Source organism: Culex quinquefasciatus, chromosome 3, assembly GCF_015732765.1.
Source record: "Culex quinquefasciatus strain JHB chromosome 3, VPISU_Cqui_1.0_pri_paternal, whole genome shotgun sequence".
Classification (NCBI taxonomy): Eukaryota; Metazoa; Arthropoda; class Insecta; order Diptera; family Culicidae; genus Culex; species Culex quinquefasciatus.
Genome location: NC_051863.1, coordinates 156,073,201 through 156,097,096, shown reverse-complemented (window position 1 = coordinate 156,097,096; position 23,896 = coordinate 156,073,201). Strand labels below are relative to the sequence as shown.

The following is a 23,896-nucleotide window of genomic DNA, read 5'->3' as shown; positions in this document are numbered from 1 at the left end:
TCGAAAAATGCCACCGGGACCGTCTGGAATCGAACCCAGGCCGGCTGGGTGAGAGGAAACCACGCTTACCCCTACACCACGGTCCCGGATTGCGAGATAAAAGTAGAGATCCTAAATAGGAAGACTGGTTGCCAAGCTCAAAACATACACTCAAAGTAAAAAGTATCCTTTTTTCAAGTTCACCCGTCGTCACCCTTTAAAAGGGTATCGAAAATGTACTGAATTTAACATACCCTTCTAAAAGGGTGACGCCGGGTGAACTTTAAAAAAGGATAGAAAGTATCCTTTTTGAGGATTGAAAGTACCCTTTAAAGGGATACTTCTGACTTTGAGTGTACGTTGCCATATCGATTTAGCAAACTTAGACCAGTCTTCCTATTTATGGTCTCTAGATAAAAGTACGTATTGGAATTGTACACGTTCAGCAAAGAAGAACGTATAAAAATGGTTGTACTTTTCTAGGAAAAAGTTCGCACTTTTAAATGAACGAGAACAGATAGAATTTGCAGCTCTAAAATAAAAAGAATCGAAACAAAGTTGACTATATAGCCTCTGGCTTGTGAGTCTAGTGTAATAAAAGTAATAAGTAATAAAAGTTTCACTTTGATTCTTGCTAGTTTTTGCAAACTTTTACGATAAAAGTAGATTACTTTTGTTGTAACAGTATTTTTTCTTTGTGCATAAAGCTGTTTCTCACCCCTTTTCTTTACAGTTTGTCAAGGGAAACAGATTAGCCCATGTTTGACGGATCCAAACGCGCTGGACACTAAATGACCCAATTGGGTCCTAAAATAAAGCTTAAATTGGTTACTAAACCCCTGTGTAAATTTTTATGCACAACGGTATAAAACACGATTATCAACCATTTTTGATTACTTTTTTTTTATTTTCACGCAAAAAAATTATTGACAAGACAACATTTTTTCGATGGATCAACTATGGTCCCCTTGGACCTAGTAGGACCTTTTCTGTCAAGAAGGGCCGTGAAGTTAATTTTTAAATTGGTGATATTACATCAATCACAACGATAAAGCTTATTTTTTTGAGTGCAATGATCTATTGTACGACTGCAAATAATTAAAAATTGATTTTTAAATCAATTTAAAAAAATAATTCGTGGCCCTTCTTGACAGCTTGTTCCAAGGGGACCATAGTTGATCCATCGAAAAAATGTTGTCCTGTCATTTTTTTTGCATTAATATTAAAAAAGTGATTAGAAATGGTTTTTAATTGTGTTTTTTTTTTACCGTTGTTTGTACAAATTTACATAGGGCTTTATTACCCTATTTAATTTTAGGTTATCTTATTTTGGGATATCCGGTTTGCAAATAATCGAGTGTTTCAAAAATATGTTTTTAAGTTTTGAGGTTTTGGATTTTGAATTTTTGTAATGTTTAGGTATTTATTTTAATTTAAAAAAATTCAGCTCTTTTGTGTTTTTTTAAATTAAATTTTTGAATTTTTAAATTTTAAGATCATACACTCAAAATCAGAAGTACCCCTCAAAAAGGGTTCGATCTACCCTTTATTTGTCAACACAAGGTAAACAAGCCCTTTTGAGGGTAACTTCTACCCGTTTTCAAGTTCACCCGTCCCGTTATGCAAAGGTAAACTTGAAAACGGGTAGAAGTAACCCTCAAAAGGGCTTGTTTACCTTGTGTTGACAGATAAAGGGTAGATCGAACCCTTTTTGAGGGGCACTTCTGATTTTAAGTGTACATTTTCTAGATTTTGAGCTTTATAGAATTTTTTAATCTTTTTATGTTTGATGTCTTTTGCAAAGCAACTGTCATCAGCTTCATCCCAGTCACGGCGTTCTCGCAGGATTCTTACAGAATTCTAGCAGAGCAAAACTATTCTTACTAGAACGCTGCCATCATCTTCCTAGATCTTTGCGAGAATTCTCAGAGAATTCTAGCTCAAATGCAATAACCGGTTCTAGCAGAATCCGGTGAAAGTAACCGGTTTTGTTAGAACCCTGCTAGAATGCTGCTAGAACTATTCTGACAGGCCATCCTGCTAGAATTCTGTAAGAATTTTGCCATAATGAGACGGCAAAATTTTCTGCTAGAATCCTGCTAGAATTTTGTCGGAATTTTATTGTGGAATAAATTTAAGCTATTTAAAATTTCATTTCGAACAAAATTTATTTCTTTGTTTATTACAAGTAACTTTCCACATTAATGCCGGTCACACTAACGGTCACATAACTTTTTAATACTCCATGGAGGCGGCTGTTCATTCTTCGGTAGCACACTTTGCTTTCTCTGCTGTCCGAGTAGCGAGTAGCGATGTCGTGGCCAATGATGCCGAGGGGAGAATCCGGACTCCAGATCCGAGGTCTGGATGTCGCCAAGACTGCAGAGACATGCCTGCAAAAAGCGGAAAATGTGGTTAAGTTTCATCATGCCTAAGGGAGCGTTCTTTTATTACGTAACGCGAAAAATCGGACTTTTAGACCCCCTCCCCACCCCCTCGTAACAAAATTTCCACACAAATTTTAAAAATTTTGTATGGAGCGTAACACGGCCTCCGACCCCCCCTCCCCCCCTACTGCGTTACGTAATAAAAGAACACTCCCTAAATCTATTCGCAAAGTATGCCGAAATTGTGGGAGTGATGTTACCTGCGATGGTGTGTCCGTGGAGATCGACCTTCTGGGATGGACATCCGGTGTTGCCACTTCTAAAGCAGCATAATATCAGTTTGATTTTTACTTTCAAACGGTATGGCAATTTGAAGAGTGCAGGGTTTTTTTATTCGCGAAAAACGTCCATCTTGTTCAAATGGGCAAAAATTAATCTTGTTGCAACATGATTTGAACCGGTAAAACACCAGCCAATCAGTGAGCAGTATTTTTCTACTAGAAAATTCTTGCAAAATTCTTACAGAATTCTGACAAGGCTGCTAGAATCATTCTAGCAGGATTCTTACAGAACCAATTCTGTAAGAAAATCTCGTATCTGGGATGGAGCAAAATTTCTCAACTTTCCAAACATCAAACCACAAATAATTTCACTATCGGTTCATTGACTTTAATTTATTTATTATTATGATTAAAACCTACTCCAGTTCCAAGTGTGTATGTCCCCGGCAGGAGCATTTCTTTGTTTTACCTTTGTTGTTATTTTTTGTTTGTTTTTTTTTTTCTTCCTTCATTTGTTTTAGCTTGATTATTACTTTTATTTAGAGAGAATTTGACTTTCAGCTTAAACACAATAACCTTATCGCGTCGCCGCCTCTTCTGCTTTGTCTCGTCTCCCATATCCTTTGTTCTCCTGTTACACTCTTTTCTCTTTCGCTTTGCTTTTCCTTCTTTCCCTTACAATTACAGTCGTCGTTCCCAAATTACAATATAAATTACAATTTATTGATTCCCACTTGTTTGCCACCTAGTAACTAAGATGCACAACTCGCTCTCTTTCTTTTTTTTTGCCCTTTCACTTTCCATTCTCTCTCGCTTACTCCATTTAGATTGCTCTCTTTCTGTCCCTAATTTTCTTAAAAAACTCAAAATCAAAATATACATATATACGAATCTGGCTGATTTCCACAATTACTACTACTATTACTGTTGTTGGATTTGGGGTTGGTGGGGGGAAACCTAAAACAAGGAAGGTTGGGTTGATTTCTTCAAGAAATATACACAACTAAATAAATTTTGTCTCTATATTAAGTCTACTGGTTTCTACAATAAATTTTGGAAAGAACAAAATTTTCCAAAAAAAAACAGCCACTATGTGAAATTTGTGAAAAGTTTATTTTTTTTTGAAAAGGGAGTCCCAGCATTCCATAGTTGGTGTGCGTGTGTGTAGGTGTGTTTGTGTGTGAAAGGGGAACAAAGTTACAGAGATAGGACCGTAGGCAGGGTGGCGGAAAAAAGCGTTTAATGAAAAAATGGCAAATAAATAATTCCTTCCGTTAGTGTATATTTTTGTTTTGTTTCGTATTTCGCGCTCGTTTACTGTTTTTGAGTTGTCTAATTATATATGCTGCCGCGCCTTTTTTTGTTTCGATATGCTGGACAATATGTTATATGCATGTGGGAAGATGGCGGGAGTGTAAAATGTCGCTAGTTTGGAAAGTTTGCCAATTTTCATCCAACTTGACAATCTGACAATGAGTTTTCAGTGTGACGTTAAAATTTAAACTTTATTCAAAATCTGAATAAACTTTCATCGCCGTGTACCGATTTGACAGTTGACACTTGAAAAACAAAGTTGCCAGATCTTCTGTTTTCGTTTGAAGGGTAACTCAAACATAATTAATAATTTGGACAATTTTCCCCAAAAAACGACACTTTATGCGCCCAATTTGTGAGTGATGCCGGATCGGTGAGGAGGGTTTCCTTCCGGTAATAGGGCGGGAAACAAATGAGGCAAATATCGAAAGCACAGTTCTTATTACTCCAGTTACTTGTCTATTTGCTGACTTTTTCTTTTTTCTTTATGATAACGATGATGATATATAGAATGCGTGTGTTTGTGTTTATGTTGGGGGGTGATGATAGCACATTTAAGGTTTTTGCTTGTTTTAGTGGCGTTATGTTTCCTTGTTTTAACTAGTTTTTTTTCTTCTGTTGTGTTTTCCCATTAAATTTTTGCTACTAATTAGGGTTTTCAATTACTTGTTTACTTTAAGGTATATATCACTATTCTTGTTTGTTGATTTTTTGTTTTCCTCTTCTGCTCCTCCTGCTTCCCTCTCCTTGACTATACATTATCGCCTGACCTCTTTCTTTCTTTCTCGTTTCGTAGCTTATCGCTTAGTCTTTACAGTTTTTTGCACAGAATGATTCCTCATTTGCAGTGGCGTTTGCTCGCGGTTATTCGAAATCGAAATTGTTGATTTTGTTCTGGAACAGATGCGTTTGTCAAATTAGTCGCTGTTGTTCGTGTGTGTTTATCTGCGTGTGTGTCTTTGTCTATGGCTGCATGGTACACTATCACATTGGGGAAGCTTGGTTGCCGAAAACATAAAGACTGATCTTAAACAAAAGACTACATTCCTTCACTATAATTTTCATTTATTCGACACCAGCCGTAAGTGTCAAACCATACACCATTGCGGCCGGATCATTTCCGGAAAGGATCTGAAAAATGATCCGACAGACAACAACTGTGTACTTATTTGACGTTTGCTGGGGGTATTAGAAAAGTTTGGTTATGTTACTGCTCGCAAGAAACTATGGCAAACTTTCGCTTTACTTTTATGACATCAATGGAAAAGATAATCATAGAATCTCTGTTTTTACAAAGACGAAAACAACAGTTACTGTCAAACCCGTTTTTGACATGTTTGCAAACAAAATTCCCGGAATGAAATTCCACCTTGACAGAATCACACATTTTCTTCGATCAAATATTAAAATACGCAATGAATATTTTCTTAAAAAGGTGTTCAAAACGGTCACAACTATTTCTTAACAAAAAAAACCTTCATAATAACACACACTGATCACAACTATTTCTTAACAAAAAAAACCTTCATAATAACACACACTGACAGATCAGGGAGAATCTGGCAACCCTGGGTTTAAAGCTGCATGCACGTTCAAAATCCCTCAGTTTCCGTCAAAACCGAAACCTACTCAGAAATGAGTAAATGGGGCTGGGGCATCTGTCAGATTTGAGTGAATTTTTATTCAGATCTGGGCGAACTTCACTCAATTTTCGTTGAATTCTAAGTGAACTGCACAAAATGGCGCACTTAACTCTGATAAACAAAACAACTGGCTTTAAAAAATAACTTTTTTGTTGAAATATTTCCCATTACTGCGTCCTTTTAATTGATATGACGACGTAAAAAAAAAAATGTAGAAAAAAGATTCTTTTACTGTTTCCAAAAATGTTCCAACATAACTGCGTTTTTGAGCAAGATTGTTTAGAAAAACTTATTTTTTTAATTTAATATTTAATTTTCAACGAATTTTGTGTTCAAAATTTCGCAAAATGTTAAAAATCAAAACTCATTGCACTATTGCCAACCAAAAACAAGTGCAACAATTTCCACTTCACCCGTGCGGGAAACCGATAATGGGGTAATTCATGCGCTCCAGACTGTCAAAATTCCAAAACGTCACTGTCTTTGGTTCGCATCTTTTGTTTTTGTTTGAAGTTTCGGGACTCTGAAAAACATTATTGACGATGGAAATCAACTAAAAAATGGTGAGCAACAAGTTGAAACACTGCCAAAATCAGAAAATATTCTAAAACGAATGTTTTGAAGAAAATCAGAAGCGAGCCCAACAAGCAGCGTGTGACGCCACTTTGATAGTGTTGACATCTTTTGAATTCAGTTAAGGTTGTTTAAATATCCCAAACAAGCCTTCGCATTGTGATAGTACCATCAAAGTTTCGTGTCGTTCGACTTTTTTTTCTTCGTCTCTTACGCATTTTGATAAAAACTGGACTATCGTAAAATTACTAAACGATTGTTGTTGTTTTGCTTGCTGTTTTGAAATGTCTGTGTGTTTTGAACTCTATTCGGAACTGTTTCCACTAGTTGAGTAACTTAGACTTGTGTGTGTGTGTGTGTGTGAGTGAGGATGTTTGTGTGAGAGTGTGTGTGTACTGTTTGGTGTCTTCCCCCCGGCGCGTTCGTCTTCCATCGATCTCTACAGCGTCGCCAGCAGTCGCGTAAAGCCGAGACACGCCGACAGGATCGTCTGGCCGACGCCGTACACCATCGCCAGGATCGGCGACATCGGCAGGTTCGAGGCTCTATGTACAAAGGCAATGGTGGCACTGCTGATGCTGCCCCCGGTCACCGGCGACACCACGCCCATCACCAGGATGAAGATGGAGAAGAACCGGCCGAACTTGTGCTTGCGCAGCGTCACGAACGCCACGACCGCCGCACCGGTGTGGACAATGATCGACGAGAACAGTGCCCACAGGAAGACGTGGTACCACATATCTACAAACTTGGTCAGCGTACTCGTGCCCACGCCCCGCAAACCGAGCACGTTCGATATCGTGTCCAGTTCCGCAAAGGATTCGGAATACATTGCTTGTCCCAACGTCGAAACCGCCCCGGACCTCCTCTCACTACCCAATCTCACTGTAAATGTGTGTGTGTGTTAGTACTACTAACTTTCCCTCCCGTTTTGCCCTCCCTCGTTTTTTACGTACTTGCTACTTAATATTTAGTATATGTATTAGTATAGGTATAGTTCGGCTTCGAGATCCGTGCGCCTCTAACAGTCTAACCGTGGCCAGCTGCACGGATGATCAGCCTGGCTACTACTGAGCAGTTGCAGTTGTTCCGGTTTCCGGCTTCCTACTTGTTCCGGCCGTCGAATTGACCTCGTGTGATGGCGGCGTCTAGCGACAGATTCCCTGTGGGATTTGTTGCTGGTGCTGCTGTTGTTGTTGTTGTTGTTACGGCGAGCAGAGAACAACAGCGTGACTAGTGGCAAGTGCGACGAGGACGGTGACGGCGACGTCAACGATAGAAGTAGTTGTAGCGATGCTAGTGGTGGTGGTCGCAGCAGGTAGTGCGAAAGGTACGCACCACTGTGCACCATCGTGTGGTATTCTGGAAAAAGGGGAAGAGAAAGGTTTTCTGTTAACACTGATGATTGAATAAAATTAAATAAATTGATAATTCCCGAATCCCAAATAAATTTGGAGTTTTTTTAAAAGGTCCAACAAACAAAATTTTCAGTTTTTGCTTTTTGGGTGTTATTTAATACCCCTGACTCAAGACGGTTTCAAAAACACCCAAAAAGCAAAAACTGGAAATTTGGACCTTTTCAAAAAAAACTCCAGAAATGTCAAATTTACCAATTCCAGGGTTGTTACGAGAGAGTCGAAAAAAATCCGCGCCAATCTAAAATCCGAAACCGCGCAAAATCCACGCCATATAAAAAAATATCGCGACCAACATTTAAGAAATTTTATTTTTTAATGAAGAAGAACTAATTCAGAAAGTATTTGATTAAAAAAAACTCGTTTTATGGTTGAAGGCTCGAAAAGAATGAAAGCAATAAATCCATTTAAAAAAAATCCTCAAGAGACGGTCAAGGCAAGGGTCATGAAAAAAAATCTTCAAAATAGAAAATACAATATTTAAAAACCTAAAACTTTAACTTCAAAAATATAACCTCAAAATTAAATCAAAATCTAAAATTATAATATGATAAAATTTTAAATTTCGAATGCCTGAATTTTCAAAATCTAAGATTTTTTTATACAGTTTGTAATCCAAAATCCTCGCTAAAATTTCACTCCGAAAGAAATTTAATTTCTGATATTTAAAATAATGTCTTCTCATAATTTCAAAATCTCTTACATAAAATAGGACTTTAAAAATTGTGGAATTCAAGAATTAAATTTAAGAACTAAGAATTTAAAAATAAAAACATTTAAGAATTTACGAATTTTAGAATTTAAGGATTTTAGAATCTTAGAATTTTAGAATTTTAGAATTTTAGAGTTTTAGAATTTTAGAATTTTTAAATTTTTCAAATTTTCGATTACCCAAATTTTTTGTATTTTGAATTTCAGATTGCTAAAATTTTTAATTTCGAAATTTCAGATTTTTTTTAATTACGATTTTAGAAATTTCGAAAACAAATTAATATATATTTTGATTTTTTTTTGTTACTATAAAAACTATTAAAACAATTTTTTTCGAGTTTTTGATTTTCTAAAGCTTTGAATTTGAAATGTTCTGATCTTTTTATTTTCTCCAAGAATGTTTAAATTTAGAAAAAAAAAATTCTACCGATTAAATTTCATTCCTAAATTCTAAAGTGAAGGCCAGCTTCTGTTACGTCCAATCAAGCTCATATTTGGCGCCTACCAGAACAAGCCCCAATAATAGTTTTTGTTACACATTCTAATGTCTATATCTTAGGGAAAAGTTTGTAATATTTGATTTACAAAATTAAAAATTGAATAAATCCAGTATAAAATTAAAAATAAATAAGGTTAAAAATCATGAGCATGAGCATGAGCATGGTTGACTGCCAATGAGCTGCTACTCCGTTATTGACAAATCAGCTGAAGTTAAACAATGAATCAAAAATGATCAGTGGGAGCCAACCATCCGTTCACTGTTTAACCTCTGAAGATCTCTACTTTATTAGTCAATACCGGCGTCCTCCCAAGAAGCCTGCAGTTCAACGAAAGGGAGGAATGTTAGTCCGATAGTTGAAGTTGCAGACTCATCAAGCACATAGTTTTTCGCTATATACTTGTTGATACCGCTTGAGACCGTTGAATCCACAGCATCTCCTTCAAGCATCACGTGATTATTTTTTTTTAGGGTTAGTAGGATAAGGTATTGGCTTTTCGATGCCTCCCGAGCTACGATGCTATGGGGAGGACTTTCATAACAGACCCGTCGGCGAGCCTTCCGAGCAACGATGCTATAGGAAGGTCTTTCTGGTTAACATACAAAATCACTCACACACAGTTATTTGCTCCACTATTAACTCAACGATCCAAATTGTCAGTGCGTCTTTCGTTGATTATATAGTAATGGCTTTTTCACCGCAAAAAAATAAAACCTTATTCGAAAAATTTAAACACAATCCACCCGACGCCGTGCCTTCCGATCAACGATGATATAGGAAGGGCTATGAAAATCACAAAAGAAATCACTTTTCACTCCGAATATTTTTTACGACCACGCGCTCCCTTTGCCAGATATCCACTGATGACGCTGCATTTTCAGAGGGCAATCTTCTATTCGCAGCACACAATACACGACAAAAATGCGGAACAAAAGGCACACACAAAAAAAAATCACTTTTCACTCTGAATATTTTTTACGACCACGCGCTCCCTTTGCCAATTATGCACTGATGACGCTGCATTTTCAGAGGGCAATCTTCTCCTCGCAGCACACAATACACGACAAAAATGCGAAACAAAAGGCACACACAAATCAAATCAAATCATTAGCCAGCAAATCCGCGTCAGATCCGCGCTATCCGCGCGATCCGCGTCGTCCGTAACAACCCTGCAATTTTGATCAATCAAAACAAACCTAATTGCCACAGTAGGCGAAGGTCAATATCACAAGGAGAGTGACGAGTAAACACATTAAAATTATGTTGACGTTGTGTGTAAACACGTTTTCCAACACATTTGCACGAGTCGGATTACCGTGCCGTACCTGATATACATAACGAAAGACACGCATCCAACAACAAAAATCTCTGCTCGTTACCGAAGCGTGTAAGTATATGCACATTTGAAGTTTTGGCGGGTTTTGCCGTGTGTGGTTGGATCCATGCGGCGTACGTACGTACGGAGCTCAATGTAAACAACGCGCTGACGCTTTTGTTTATTGAAACCGTGCCAAAAACGAGCGAAAGTAAATAAGTACTGCACTCTTGCAAAATTGCATTACGCCCCGGCGTCGTGCTGTGTTATCGTAGGTGCCATTTTGAAGTTGATTAAAAACAGTACAAACCTTAAAGGTTAGGTCACCGAAGGTTGTCAAAACTTGTGCTCCGGAGCGCTTGGTACGGTATGTCCACGCATCCTGACTCCCTTGTAGGTTCTGCGAAATGTGGTTCATTCAAAGAGTCCTCTCTGCGGTTAATGCAACGCAGTAGGCCTGGCCGTTTTAATGAGTGTTATACAGCTCGGGGAAGCTCGAGCGTGCTACAGATTTGAACTTGAGTTTATTAAAACGTAAGTTACCTTTTTACAACATATGCCAAGAGAGCACGACCAAGATGACTAAGCCAGGCGCCTACACGCAGCTCGAACTTCAGAATTGTTAACTTGCCAAACTGTAGTGGACTTTATCCCTGTTTGCGGGGAAATGTGCATAAACTTGAAACATCCGAAAACTGCTCCAATTATACACCACCGAAGGAGATTCTCACAAAGAACAAAAAAAAATAATCAATATCCGGCAACCTATTTATGAAAATGAAGGGTCAGAACTTCTCGGAACTTATCAACCTGAACAAACCCCCCTCCTGACAGAAGGGGGGCCAGGCCAGACAACAGACAGACAGGCATGCCACGACGGGCTCGGAATGGCACACAAAATCCAGCTTTTTTGTTTCCCATAAAGCATCTGTCATGTGTATTCTGCTGCTGCACAATTGGCTAGAATTGGCCGGGTGCCACAACATGGTTTTCCCTTCTGGCCCACTCAGCTGATAGTCGTCGGTCCCTTACCATTCAGCAGCAAACACCCAACATGATTGTAGAACACTCACTGGGTTGGGTTGGTTAAGGGTATTGGATGATTTTTCTGAGTTGATGTTGAAATTTGAAACACAAATGATTTTTTAGCACACTTTCTTCGAAAACTCAACCACGACCAAACAGTTTTGATTTAAATTACTGAAAAACGAAAATATTTAATTTGGCTTCATATGAGTAGGTAGTTGAATAAACAATACATTTGTTCTACCAACGCCGTAAAATTGTATGGTTTAAAAAATTGTTAAGTATGCAAAAAATATCCTGCAGCAATTCACTGACACTTCGGAACTTCGGACAATGATTTCGCTGACCTAAAAAAATTACAACTCGAGAGAAAGCATGAAGTTTGGGGTCCCCAGAAACAGGGATGGACAATTGTCCACGAGAAGGGCGGGGTTGAGATTTTCATAAAAAATGTGTCGCCGTGGTTTATGGATGGTCCCTTAAAACTTTTCAGAAATAGAAGTTACACTCTAAAAAAATAAACTTTTTGTATAGGACTTTTCCCAAAAAAAAAAAACGCAAAATACCCATTATTGAAAATTCAGGAAAATTCTCATTTTTGGGAATGTTTTAGATGATGAAAGGTGGCCAATAAACCAAATTTTCAGTTTTTGTGTTTTGGGTGTTTTTTAATGACTCAAGGCAGTTACAAAAACACCTAAAAAGCAAAAACTAAAAATTTGGTTTACTGGACATTTTCACAAAAAAAATCCAGATTTTTAGAGTAATTTTATAGCCTATCTTCAGTGATGAAGGCAAAATAAAGTCAAAATATGTTTTTTTTCGATTTTTTTTCCACGTTTTTTTTTTAATCATTGCTTTTTAGAAAACTTGATAGGGGAAATATACCCTTTCTAATCAAACACCTATCTTCGTCATATGGAGAGTTTGATGCTCGATTAAAGCTCCAAAAATACTATTTAGGCTATAAACTTACCAGCAACAGCACCGCCTCGAGTAAGCACGCAAATTTATGCCATTTACTGGCTAAAAAGATCAAGTTTAATGCACTTTTGATCATAATTTCTATTTTGCGAGACCATTTCTCATCATTTTGGTGGCACACACATCCACACGCAAGGTTAATTGTTTAACGAAAGTCGCCATCAATATCTTTTCACTTGCGCTAACGTTTTCAAAGCGCTTAAGATATAAAATTGCTTCCAACTACCGGCAACATGTTCTTTGAACCATTACTTAGTCACTCACTTGAAAAAGAATCCCAAAAAATGTGAATAATTAGCAAGCACCAACAAAAAAATCTAACGCGCTAAGTCTTTTGACGTTTCAATTTTGAATACCGATTCTAATCGAAGGCTGAAGAAAACCGAGCGAGAAGCGAAGGCAAATAAAGAACAAAGGGTGGCCACCAACACCACCAACATGCTGGTGCAGCACCTGTTAGAGTGAGCAAGTGCTGCCAGGAAACTTTCGCTATAAATGCTACTTTTCGTGAGTGTTCACTTAAAATTTCATCAATTTTGGCAGCACTAAGCAGACACAAAAGAGCGCTGGAAGAAAAAAAGAACTAAGCTGAAAATAGAAAAATGGGCGTGGCCCAATGCACTTGACTGATTAGAATGCATTTTTGGAATATTTTTTTTAAGTGCTTGTAAAAGGAATAGCATAACTTTAAATAAAAGTGAAAATAAACAGAAATGTTCACAAAAAGTTGCTCTACTCGTTGGTGTACTTGGTTTTAATGAATTTCAAGGAACAATCCAGATTATCCAGCATCATTCAAACACGACCGCTTATTAAGCTTAAAATGGGTATATTTCCCCTAACACTGCCAAATGAATTGTAACCAACTTGAGCTATAGCTCAAAAATGGCATCTTGTATGCCAAAATATATCCAAAAATGATTTTTTATTCAAAAAATGTTATTTTGCGCAATCCAGTTTTTTCTACGAAAAGTCGAATTAAAAAATGAGTAAATTTTATCTAGAGTGTAACTATTTTTTCTGAAAAGTCCAAAGCAAAACGCTATAATTACAACTAAGGCTACCAACTCTTGCTGAGCAAAAATCCGTACACTTTGCCGTTATGACACCATGGTATAACAAAAACTGTCTATGAATTATTTATATAAATTAAATTTAATAAATTTGAGAATTAAAAACATAAAACTGTGTCGTTTTTAGAGCTAACAAATTTCACACGTTGCACGTTTAAAAGTATTCATAAAATAAACCGTGATTTGAATCAAATCGTTATGTTCTTCAATGTTTTTTGTTAAACGTTTTAAAGTTTACAAAATGTCAAGTTTGCTTTTACGAATAATACCGTTTTTAGTGTTTTCACGAACACTTTTCCAGAGTTTTTTTATTGAAAAGGTCCTATAACATGTGAAACACAACAGTTTATAGGACCTTTAAAAAAACTCTAGATTTGTTAATTCAAATGTTCAAATGTTTTCACAAGTTTTAGAAAGCCTTTGGAAATGGATAAATATATATAGTAAGGAATTTCTAAAAGAACAATTCTAGAGTTTTTTTTAAAGGTCCTATCAACATATGAAAGACAATAGTTCAAAACTCTAGAATTATTGATAATCAAGTTTTAATTGAGGAAACCCAGGAAAACTCTCCTTTTAAATCAAACTCACAGAAAAATAAAAATTTCTACACACAAAAAATATTTCGAATGTTACATCATTTATGATGTAACACTTTTGCACGTCATTAAACATTTAAATTTAAATGCAATTTGATGTAAATTTGTAACAAATTATACGTAAAAACATGATTTTACGTGTGATTCAACCGTTTACGTCGAATCTTACGTTAACATCAATTGAGTTTACATGTAATTCATTTTTTCCGTGTCAAGTAAATCCACATATTCTTTCTGTGTAGTTAACAAAAGCTTCAACCAAATCAAAAGCAATTCAATGATTAAAAGTTGTTAAAATTCCGTACAAATCCGTATTATGCGTAAAATTCCCTACAAAAATTCCGGCCTGTTCAAAATCCGCGAAGAGGTTCGAAAATCCGTATGGTAAGGAAAAAATCCGTACAGTTGGTAGCCTTAATTACAACTTTGCCCAAGACAACAAATCGATTACAAAATCTGTTCTCAAGATACAGGTATATTAATTTTAAAAGCCTTTTCGGTATGGACAGCTGCCAAATTGAATGAAAACTTGTTTGGATAATGCAAAATGACTTCTTTGGTCATAGAAAAAGTACACACAAAGTTTAATCAAAATATAAAAAAAAAAATACAAAAAATAATCGTTGTCTTAAGTTTCATAGAATTGCTCCATACCGTTTATTTATGCAATTTTAATCAAATAAAGATTTTTTATTCTTAAAACAAATTTTGAATTTTGGAACCACAAATCGGAAAAGAGTTTAGAGGTGAGCAAAACCGCTCGTATTTAGGAACCGCTCATTTTCGCTCGCTCATTAAAATGAGCGGCTCTTTAGCTCTTTTTCTAAATTTTGTTGAAAAGGCTATTTAAAAGAATGGTGTGATTTTTTATTGAACTTTTATAAGTTATTTGAAAAACAAAAAATAATAAAGAGAAGATTGGCTGAAGGCCATAGGCGATCTCTTTGTTAAGATTCCTACTCGAACCTAACCGTTGTTATAATCTGATGGGGCGAGCACACAAACTTAAATTACGGATTTTGGAGAAAATTTCTATTTATTTTGCAAAATTGCTCAAATAAAGAATAATCATGATATTTTACCTCATGAAAATGAACTGCAGTCAGCTGAAATCAATTTAAAATGCATTCCCCTGCGTTTAGAATCATGTTTAGCATGTTAGGGTTGATTTAAAAAATTTTTGAATTTTTGAAAATTTTCGATGTTTATTATCACAAAATGTTCTTTTTTCAGTAAATTTTAGGCCAAAGGCCAAAGTTGAATCGGGCAAGATAATTTTTTTTTTAAATCTCATAAACTTTATAGAAGGTAAGCATTTTGAAATGCTCAATAATGTATCTTTACGATCTGTTCAGTAAAGAATTTTTTTGTTATTTTGTTCAGAAAATCATTCACTAATTTTGGAGTAATTTTAAAGTAAAGTAGGAAAATGAAAATATAGGATTGAAAACTATAAAGGGGTTCAAATATTGTCATAAATGCTATTTAGAGTCTTTCAATAAAATTGATGAGAAAGTGCTATAGACCTCTCAACGAAATATGTCGATTCAGCTCTCAAAAAGTACTTGAAAAAGAACACAGTGAACTTAAAATTTGACACATGTTTTAAAATCATTCCGTCATGGAACGGTTCTATCAAAAGACCAAAGTTCAAAAAAACCGTTGCTCTTTTTTTGTGAACCGGCTCTTTAAGCGGCTCGCTCTTTTTTCACCCACCTCTAGAAAAGCCGTTAAACCTAACACATTTTTTTCATAAATTCATTGATATTTTGCTATTTGTGACAGTAGCGTAACTGTAATGATGAATAATGTATAAATTATATAAAGCATTTTGTAAAAGTTTTACTAACAAAAGTAAAATTAGACTTGAAATTTAAAAAAAATATTTTTAAGTTAAAAAAAAGTAAGAAACCAGGGGGTAGGATAAATTTTGCATTATTTTATGAAATGTTATGCAATATTACATCTCGAAATATGTAGCCCAACAGTATGAAAAAAACCTGCAGGCTCATACAGTATAGGCGTTTATCTTTCTCACTCTTAAATGACCCAATAGCCGTGCTGGCTAAGGCGCAGTCCATTCTGTGTATGCTGGGTTTGAATGCGGACGGGTTGATTTTTTTTTACGTATACAAAAATTTAATCATTGTGTAGTATTAAGAATTTCATTGAAAAGAGCCCAAATTGACTAAAACTACCATAGATTAAACTTCTCCAAAGCGCCTCCCCCATCGAGCGTAATCCAGCAAACTATTCCATCCATTACAATGTTCACCATATAACGGATGTACTTTCACTCTGTAGTTGCACAGTGCTACTGTCGTTTCCCCTTGTCATGGGAGAACCATCCACCAGTCCATGGAACGATGGAACCCAGCATGACATGTCCCCGCGTCTCTGTCAGATTGTGTTAATAATTGAAGCGCTGAAGTTAAATGGAATTTGACTATGGCCATCGCCAGAGGCCTGTCTGTGTCCGTTTCCAGGTCCTTTTTCTTTTTCGCTGTTTGCTATTCAGTCTGTGAGGCCCGTTGTGGGTGGTGGTCGCGGCATAAAAAGGACACACCGTACTTGTGTGATGGTAATGGGTTATGATTTTCCCTTTTCTCGGGCCCTCTTTAATGGGTTTCGCTGGATTACTTTTAATATTGTTGCGTCTGTAAGTGACTGGTCGTAAAGTTGTTTAATAACATGGACATGAAAAGGCATTGCAATTGATATTTTTTTTAAAGTATTCCTGAAAAGTACAGCTCAATGCCGGACATAATTAGTTTAAACCATGTCACGAATCCAAAAATAAAGTAAAACATTCCAAATTTAACACACATTTGTCACGCAGCAAATCCGAGCTGTCCGAGTTTGAACTCACTTTGAAGTGTGTGAACTTTGCCTCCAACGACGACGACTACGGTGGTGACGAACAGTTTCAGCTTTTTTTTCGGCTGCTACTGAATCGATAAACTCGACAAGCAAAACAATGAGGCAGGAAGTTTTGCTTCGTCAGCTTACTTGCTACGACTCAATCAATCCTCGACGTTTATTATCAAAATGGAGATTACAGATTAGAGTTCGTGGAATTAAAGAAAAAGAGTTTTCTTAGTTATCCTTGATGTAATTGTGGTCTTCAAATTGTATATAAATTTCACTTACCCTATCTAAAATAGGGTTGTTAGATCTTTAAACAAACACAGATATCTTTAATTTTGTATTGATATACATATATACAGTCTGGACTGTAAAGCATTCTAGACCCACCTTCACGTACATATAGATGTACGTGAAGGTGTGTCTAGAATGCTTCTTAAAAAAGTTAATTTTTGGAGTGATTTTATAGCCTTTCTTTAGTGAGAAAAAGTATCGAACTGGAAACACTTGTTCAGTTGCGATATTCTCTCACGAGTGAATCATTGCTTGGTGAGTCCTCCTCGTGCTGTGCACGGCGTATGAGTTGTCAACCTTCAACCGAACAAACTGACTGATAAGAAAGGCGCGAATCTAGTCTCGTTTCGTCGTCGATTATCTGGACTAAAAGGTTTCTCTATAGTCTCTATAGTCAAGTGTTTGAAGGGGTTCTGCTGTACGAGTTGTAACACATTTCCACTTCAAATCAGCAACAACATTTGATTCGCGGGTTTCACACAATGTTCCGCTGTGAACGGATGGAGTGCATTCCATGCACACACAAAAAAAAAACTCCTACCTACTTCGTTAGTGCCTTGCCGCTAATGGAAGGTACTAATTCGACGGTGCGGTTGTGGCTTGACTTGGACGACTGCAGCAGTGGCAATGGCAGTGGTTTTTTAGTTCAACGACTTTACACCGTCATCGCAGAAGGGATCGGACGGATGATTATTAACTTGAGTGGCCCTGCTAGCATACGAGCACTTTTGATTGTGTTTTCAATTGTGGCATGTGCTCTGGCTATTTCTAAAACTAACAGCAAAGAAATTTAGTTACTTATTTCATAGTTTTAAAAACCGGATTCGAAAATATGGGCATTTTTAAAACAGCAAAATTTATAAATGACTAATTCTCTACCAACTCACACGAAATCGGGAAAAGTTGCCCCGACCCCTTTTCGATTTGCGTGAAACTTTGTCCTAAGGGGTAACTTTTGTCCCTGATCACGAATCCGAGGTCCGTTTTTTGATATCTCGTGACGGAGAGGCGGTACGACCCCTTCCATTTTTGAACATGCGAAAAAAGAGGTGTTTTTCAGAATTCCGAAAAAACGTATTTTTCATCGAAAAAAACACTAAAAAAGTTTTCCGTTACTCGACTGCAAAAAATTTTGGAACATGTCATTTTATGGGAAATTTAATGTACTTTTCGAATCTCCATTGACCCAGAAGGGTCATTTTTCATTCAGAACAAAATTTTTCATTTAAAAATTTCGAGTTTTTTCTAACTTTGCAGGGTTATTTTTTAGAGTGTAACAGTGTTCTACAAAGTTGTAGAACAGACAATTACAAAAATTTTGATAGATAGACATAAGAGGTTTGCTTAAAAACATCACGAGTTATCGCGATTTTAAAAAGTTACTTTTTGCGTTTCTTTTTGTTTCGTCGTCCGTGTCTGTCGCGGGTGACCATGAACGGCCATGATCGATGACGACCAACTTTTCAAAACTTTTTTTTCGTTAAATCGCGATAACTCGTGATGTTTATAAGCAAACTCCTTATGTCTATATATCAAAATTTTTTAATTGTCTGCTCTACACATTGTAGAACATTGTTACACTCTAAAAATAACCCTGCAAAGTTAGAAAACACGAAATTTTAAAATGAAAAATTTTGTCCTAAATGGAAAAATGACCCTTCTGGGACAATGTAGATTCGAAAAGTACATTAAATTTCCCATAAAATGACATGTTCCAAAAATTTTTACAGTCGAGTAACGGAAAATGGGAGAATTTTTAAAACTTTTTAGTGTTTTTTTTCGATGAAAATACGTTTTTCGAATTCTGAGTACGCCTTCAAATCGGGCGTCTAATTTTACATTAAAGTCCCTTTGACACCAAATTTCTATCTCATCACCGTTTCAGGCTGCAAATTGTTGAAAAACACCTCTTTTTTCGCATGTTCAAAAATGGAAGGGGTCGTACCGCCCCTCCGTCACGAGATATCAAAAAACGGACCTCGGATTCGTGATCAGGGACAAAAGTTACCCCTTAGGACAAAGTTTCACGCAAATCGAAGAGGGGTCGGGGCAACTGCTGTGTGAGTTGGCGGAGAATTACCCAAATAGCTTTGATTTTAAAAGTTTTCATAAAAAGGTGCAGGTGGTTATGTTACACATGGCCAATAGGACAAAGAACTCTGAACAAGGCTCTTCAAGTTTATACTATTCTATTAAATTTGAGACATTTTATTTGGGATTGCCAGTGTTTGGCCGAGAATGTTTGCCACAGCTATTGCCCAAACTTGTATGGTTCGGTATATGTTGGGGTCCAATATAGGACAACGAAAATCCTAACTTTGCCAAAAGTGGAACCCTGTTAATTTAACCTTCAAAAATGAAGAAAACTGTGTATTTAAGCAAAAGTTTTACTTAAACATGCAATACCTGTTCGTTTAAATAAACTTGATTGCATATTTTTTCTATCATGAGCATAATTGGGTCCCAAAATTAAGCTTAAATTTGTAATACTATTGTTCACAACCAGGGTTGTTACGGGAGAGTCGAAAAAAAAATCCGCGCCAAATCCGCGCCGACCTAAAATCCGAAACCGCGCAAAATCCACGCCATATAAAAAAATATCGCAACCAGCATTTAAGAAATTGACCGAGCCACGTAGCCCAGTGGTAACGCTTCCGCCTCGTAAGCGGTAGATCGGGGTTCAAATCCCGGCTCGGACCAACACAACTGGTGATCTTTTCCCTTCTGGAATCGATTGCTTAGTAAAGGGAAGGTAGTGTATCGTCACAAACTGGACCTTATCACGAAACCTTAGGGAGGCGACCTATGGAATGTTAACATTAACCTTAACATGTTAACATTAAGTTGAGAATGAAACTGCCACTGAATCCGCTTTGTAAATGCCGGCCCCGATACTCTTGAAAGCAATTAATCCATTTAAAACAAATCCTCAAGAGACGGTCAAGGCAAGAGTCATGAAAAAAATCTTCAAAATAGAAAATACAATATTTAAAAACCTAAAAATTTAACTTCAAAAATATAACCTCAAAATTAAATCAAAATCTAAAATTATAATATGATAAAATTTTAAATTTCGAAAGCCTAAATATTCAAAATCGAAGAATTTTTATACAGTTTGTAATCCAAAATCCTCGCTAAAATTTCACTCCGAAAGAAATTTAATTTCCAATATTAAAAATAATGCCTTCTCATAGTTTCAAAATCTCTTACATAAAATAGGACTTCAAAAGTTGTGGAATTCAAGAATTTACGAATTACAAAGAACTAAGAATTTAAAAATAAAAACATTTATGAATTTACGAATTCAAGAATTTAAGAATTTAGGAATTTAAGAATTTAAGAATTTAAGAATTAAGAATTTAAGAATTTAAGAATTTAAGAATTTAAGAATTTAAGAATTTAAGAATTTAAGAATTTAAGAATTTAAGAATTTAAGAATTTAAGAATTTAAGAATTTAAGAATTTAAGAATTTAAGAATTTATAAATTTAAGAATTTAAGAATTTAAGAATTTAAGAATTTAAGAATTTAAGAATTTAGTATGGCAAAAGTTGCTGCAACAACATATTTTATTGGGAAATACATAAAAGTTCTTAAAAACTAATACATACAATTATTTTTGAATTCCCTGTGAAATTTGTGATTTTTTTTCAGCAGCTTTTTTCTTAGATTTTATTTTTAAAGGTATTTAAAGATATAGCTGACACAAACTTAAAACAACATTGCTAAATTTTGTGAATTTTCATATGTTTTAGAACATCAGCAATTCCAATTTTTTAATAGAGATCTTATGTGAGTTTTAAGATTTTTGAAGAATTTCCTTGAGTTTTGGAATTGTTTCAATTATGAGCTATTTTTGCAACCTCAGACCTTGAAAATATTTTTGGTGAGTTTTGCTTTCGTTTAATCATGTTACTTGACTTCTTATTATTATTTTTTTGACTAAACTAATTTAAGACTGATTTCTATTACGTTTTGCCGAATTCCGAATTAAATATTGAACAAGAGTAGTTTAATAAAATGGGTTTGCATGAAAGTAATGAATATATTGAAAACAAAAATGTTATGTAAAACTTACACTTTTTACAAACCATAATGCCAATATTATGATGTTTATACATTGATACCAATTAGCCGAGGGGCAATAGATCGACAAAGGTTGAGAACCACTGTGCTATGGGTTCCCTGTGCAGATAAAACCTTTTGAATATATAATCTAGATGTATAGGGCAACATTTGCAAGCTTTTTCACAGCCAGAACAATTTTGCAAACTCTGAGCCGAGGTAATCATTTAACAAAACCGACAGTGTTAAAAGGTAGCTATTGCTTTACATTTCGAGTTTTGTGAAAAAGTTACCTGTTGGCTCGGAATATGCAAAATTGTTCCAGCTGTCAAAATGCTTACCGCCCTTTTCTTGTGTTGCTCCAGATTTTATGATTAAGAATCAAAATTAATGTTATCTAGAGTCTTAGTTTTAAGAATCACAAAGCTTCTTCTTCTGCTGTGTCGGTCTTTGAATCGCTGTGATTTCCATATTTGTGACGTTTACAACTTATCAAGACAAAAGAGAGAAGTGAAAAAAGCTGACACCGTCCAACTTTTCGTCCCACTTTACGACACGGCCCCCGTGTGTCATAGTGGCCACTGTCCATCGCTTCGTTTGTATATTTTTTTCGTTGTTGTTGCTTGCTCGCTCCTCCACCCTACCTTCTCTCCACCAATGCTGCTGCGGCTGCTTCTGCTGGCGATCGATTAACGATTGTGTGGCATCGGCCAGCAGCACCACCACAATCAGCAGAACCAGCAGCAGCTTAAGCAAATAAACAACACCAAAACAAAACGTTCTCCCCTCTTGCTCTCGCTACTCTCGTCATAATGCGCGTTCCATCAATCAAATAACCCCGTCGTAATTGAGCAATCTGGCTTCTTTTTTTTCTGTGTTGGCTTCAAGTACCTTTAGTATCAGTTTTTGCCGCTGCCGACGTTGACTCTGGCGTTGACCTTTAAGCTGCGTCGTACGGCCAACATATAGGAAGGGTCTCGAAGCTTCAAACGAGATGTCCTTGGACGACGCACATCCGTCCTACTTTTCCGTCCAAAGGGACCACCGTCCTTGAAAAACCAACCGAGGTGCTGCTGCTGCTGCTGCTAATAGTGATGGCAGCAGGAATGTTTTCATAATCACACACAGATATACACATACACACACTGCAGTGCAGACACCCTCCAGTGGCCGTGCCGCGGCCAGATTCACTTTCGTTCCGATAGATTTGCCTCTCCCTCCTCTTTTCTTTTTCCCAAGGAGTGGTGAGATAAGTGGCCCTTACTTTCGTTTACTTGGTTGAGGCTTCACCCAAAACAATCACAACTATCCCTTGGCTTCATTTTTCCTCAATTTTCCTGAGGGGGAGTACCTTCACGATTCCACCCTCCCACTTGAAGGTTCTCAAACGTTCCAAAATGGGGCGCAGGCAAAGCTCCCCGTAGTACACACTCCGGCCGAGGAAGAGTTTACAAGCAAAACAATAGTAGGCTTGTTCGGATTTCGTCACACACGCACACGCACAAGAAATGGAATTTTCCTGGAAAACTTTTTTTTTCTTTCTCGATCTCGGCGAATCCTTTCTCATCGGGGTTTTCCGCCCTGGAAAAGTCGAAGTGTTTTTTTCTGTGTTTCGTCTCGTTTGGTCACAACTTAGCGCACAAAAGTTTCAAAAAGCAGTCGAAGGCGACGGTCGCGCGATTAGGAAAAAAGACAACGACGACGACGACGGCGATCCATTATTTTCTTGTCCTCCGTCACTCCGTTTGTCCGTCCGCCGCGCACTGCACTTCACCCACTTTAACTTTATTTTTCTGTGCTTTTCTGATGGTTTGACGTTTTCTTTTGACGCGAGGCGAACTGTCAAGCGCGGGCGTTGGCGGCTCAAGTCCGACACGGAGTTGGATGTTTGGTTTGTACACGTTCGTTCAAAATTACTTTATTTTAATTTATACTCAATTGGGTACTAAAGCCTTATGTAAATTGGGTACTAAAGCCTTATGTCAATTTTTATGTTCAACGGTAAAAAAACACGATTAAAAACCATTCCTGATAACTTTTTTTCATTTTAATGCAAAATTTTTTTTTGACAAGACAACATTTTTTCGATGGATCAACTATGGTCCCCTTGGAACGACCTGTCAAGTACCCAATTAAATCGTTTTCCGCATGACGGGTTCATTCCGCTTCGAATTCCGCTTCGAAAATTGCTTCGAAATTTTCTAAACGGAATCTCCGGTTGGACTCCGTTTAGATTCCGTTTGAGCCATTTTAGCACATTAGCGACACCTGCTGGTGTACGGCAGAACCTTGATGACATTTCGCCGGAGTTCGCCGAAACGGTTATGTTGTTGATTTTTGACAATCGGGCGTGGGTCAAACGTCAAAGTGTTGAAAAAAGGAATGCGCCAAAACTTGTTCATTCCTGTTTTGTTTTAAAACGTGCCGCGTTTTCTGGGAAAAAAAAATCTCTGATTTTTTTATGAATAGATAAGAGTCAATAGAGCAAGAGTCCGGAAATGGAAGTGAGATTTGCGGTGCGGGAAGTGTCAGCAGTAGTACCGGAAGGCAGACGAAGAGCTCGGTGGTGGCGTCCCGTTCCCGTCGACGTCGATGGCCTGTGTAGGAAGTACGAGCATCACGCGTGTCAATTCTAGAAGAAGCGCCATCTAGCTTTAGCCTTGAAGTCTTCTAGCGTCGTCGTCATCCTCCAGGACGGACCACGTGCCCAAGCAGGAACCGACCTAGTTAGTGCACTATTCCAGTGGCCACAAGCGGGAATCGTCCGCCGTGTACTTGCCTTCGTCATCCTCTACCGCAGCCGATCTGAGCATGATGGGAAGCGGCGGTAGCATATCAGGAGCAACCGTAGTAGCCACCCCGGTCCTTGGAGT

The 23,896-nt window shown here is 37.0% G+C and overlaps 1 protein-coding gene across 1 annotated transcript; it reads right to left on the bottom strand.

Annotated features, from left to right (window-relative positions):
• Positions 1-3,013: 3,013 nt before the first annotated feature.
• LOC6052932 (transmembrane protein 170A) lies at positions 3,014-22,829 on the bottom strand. Its single transcript, XM_038264904.1, has 2 exons — positions 21,915-22,829; positions 3,014-7,539 (listed from the first exon to the last, which is right to left on the bottom strand). Exon 2 carries the CDS (start codon positions 7,007-7,009, stop codon positions 6,617-6,619), a length of 393 nt encoding a protein of 130 aa, XP_038120832.1. The 5' UTR covers positions 7,010-7,539; positions 21,915-22,829; the 3' UTR covers positions 3,014-6,616.
• Positions 22,830-23,896: the final 1,067 nt, after the last annotated feature.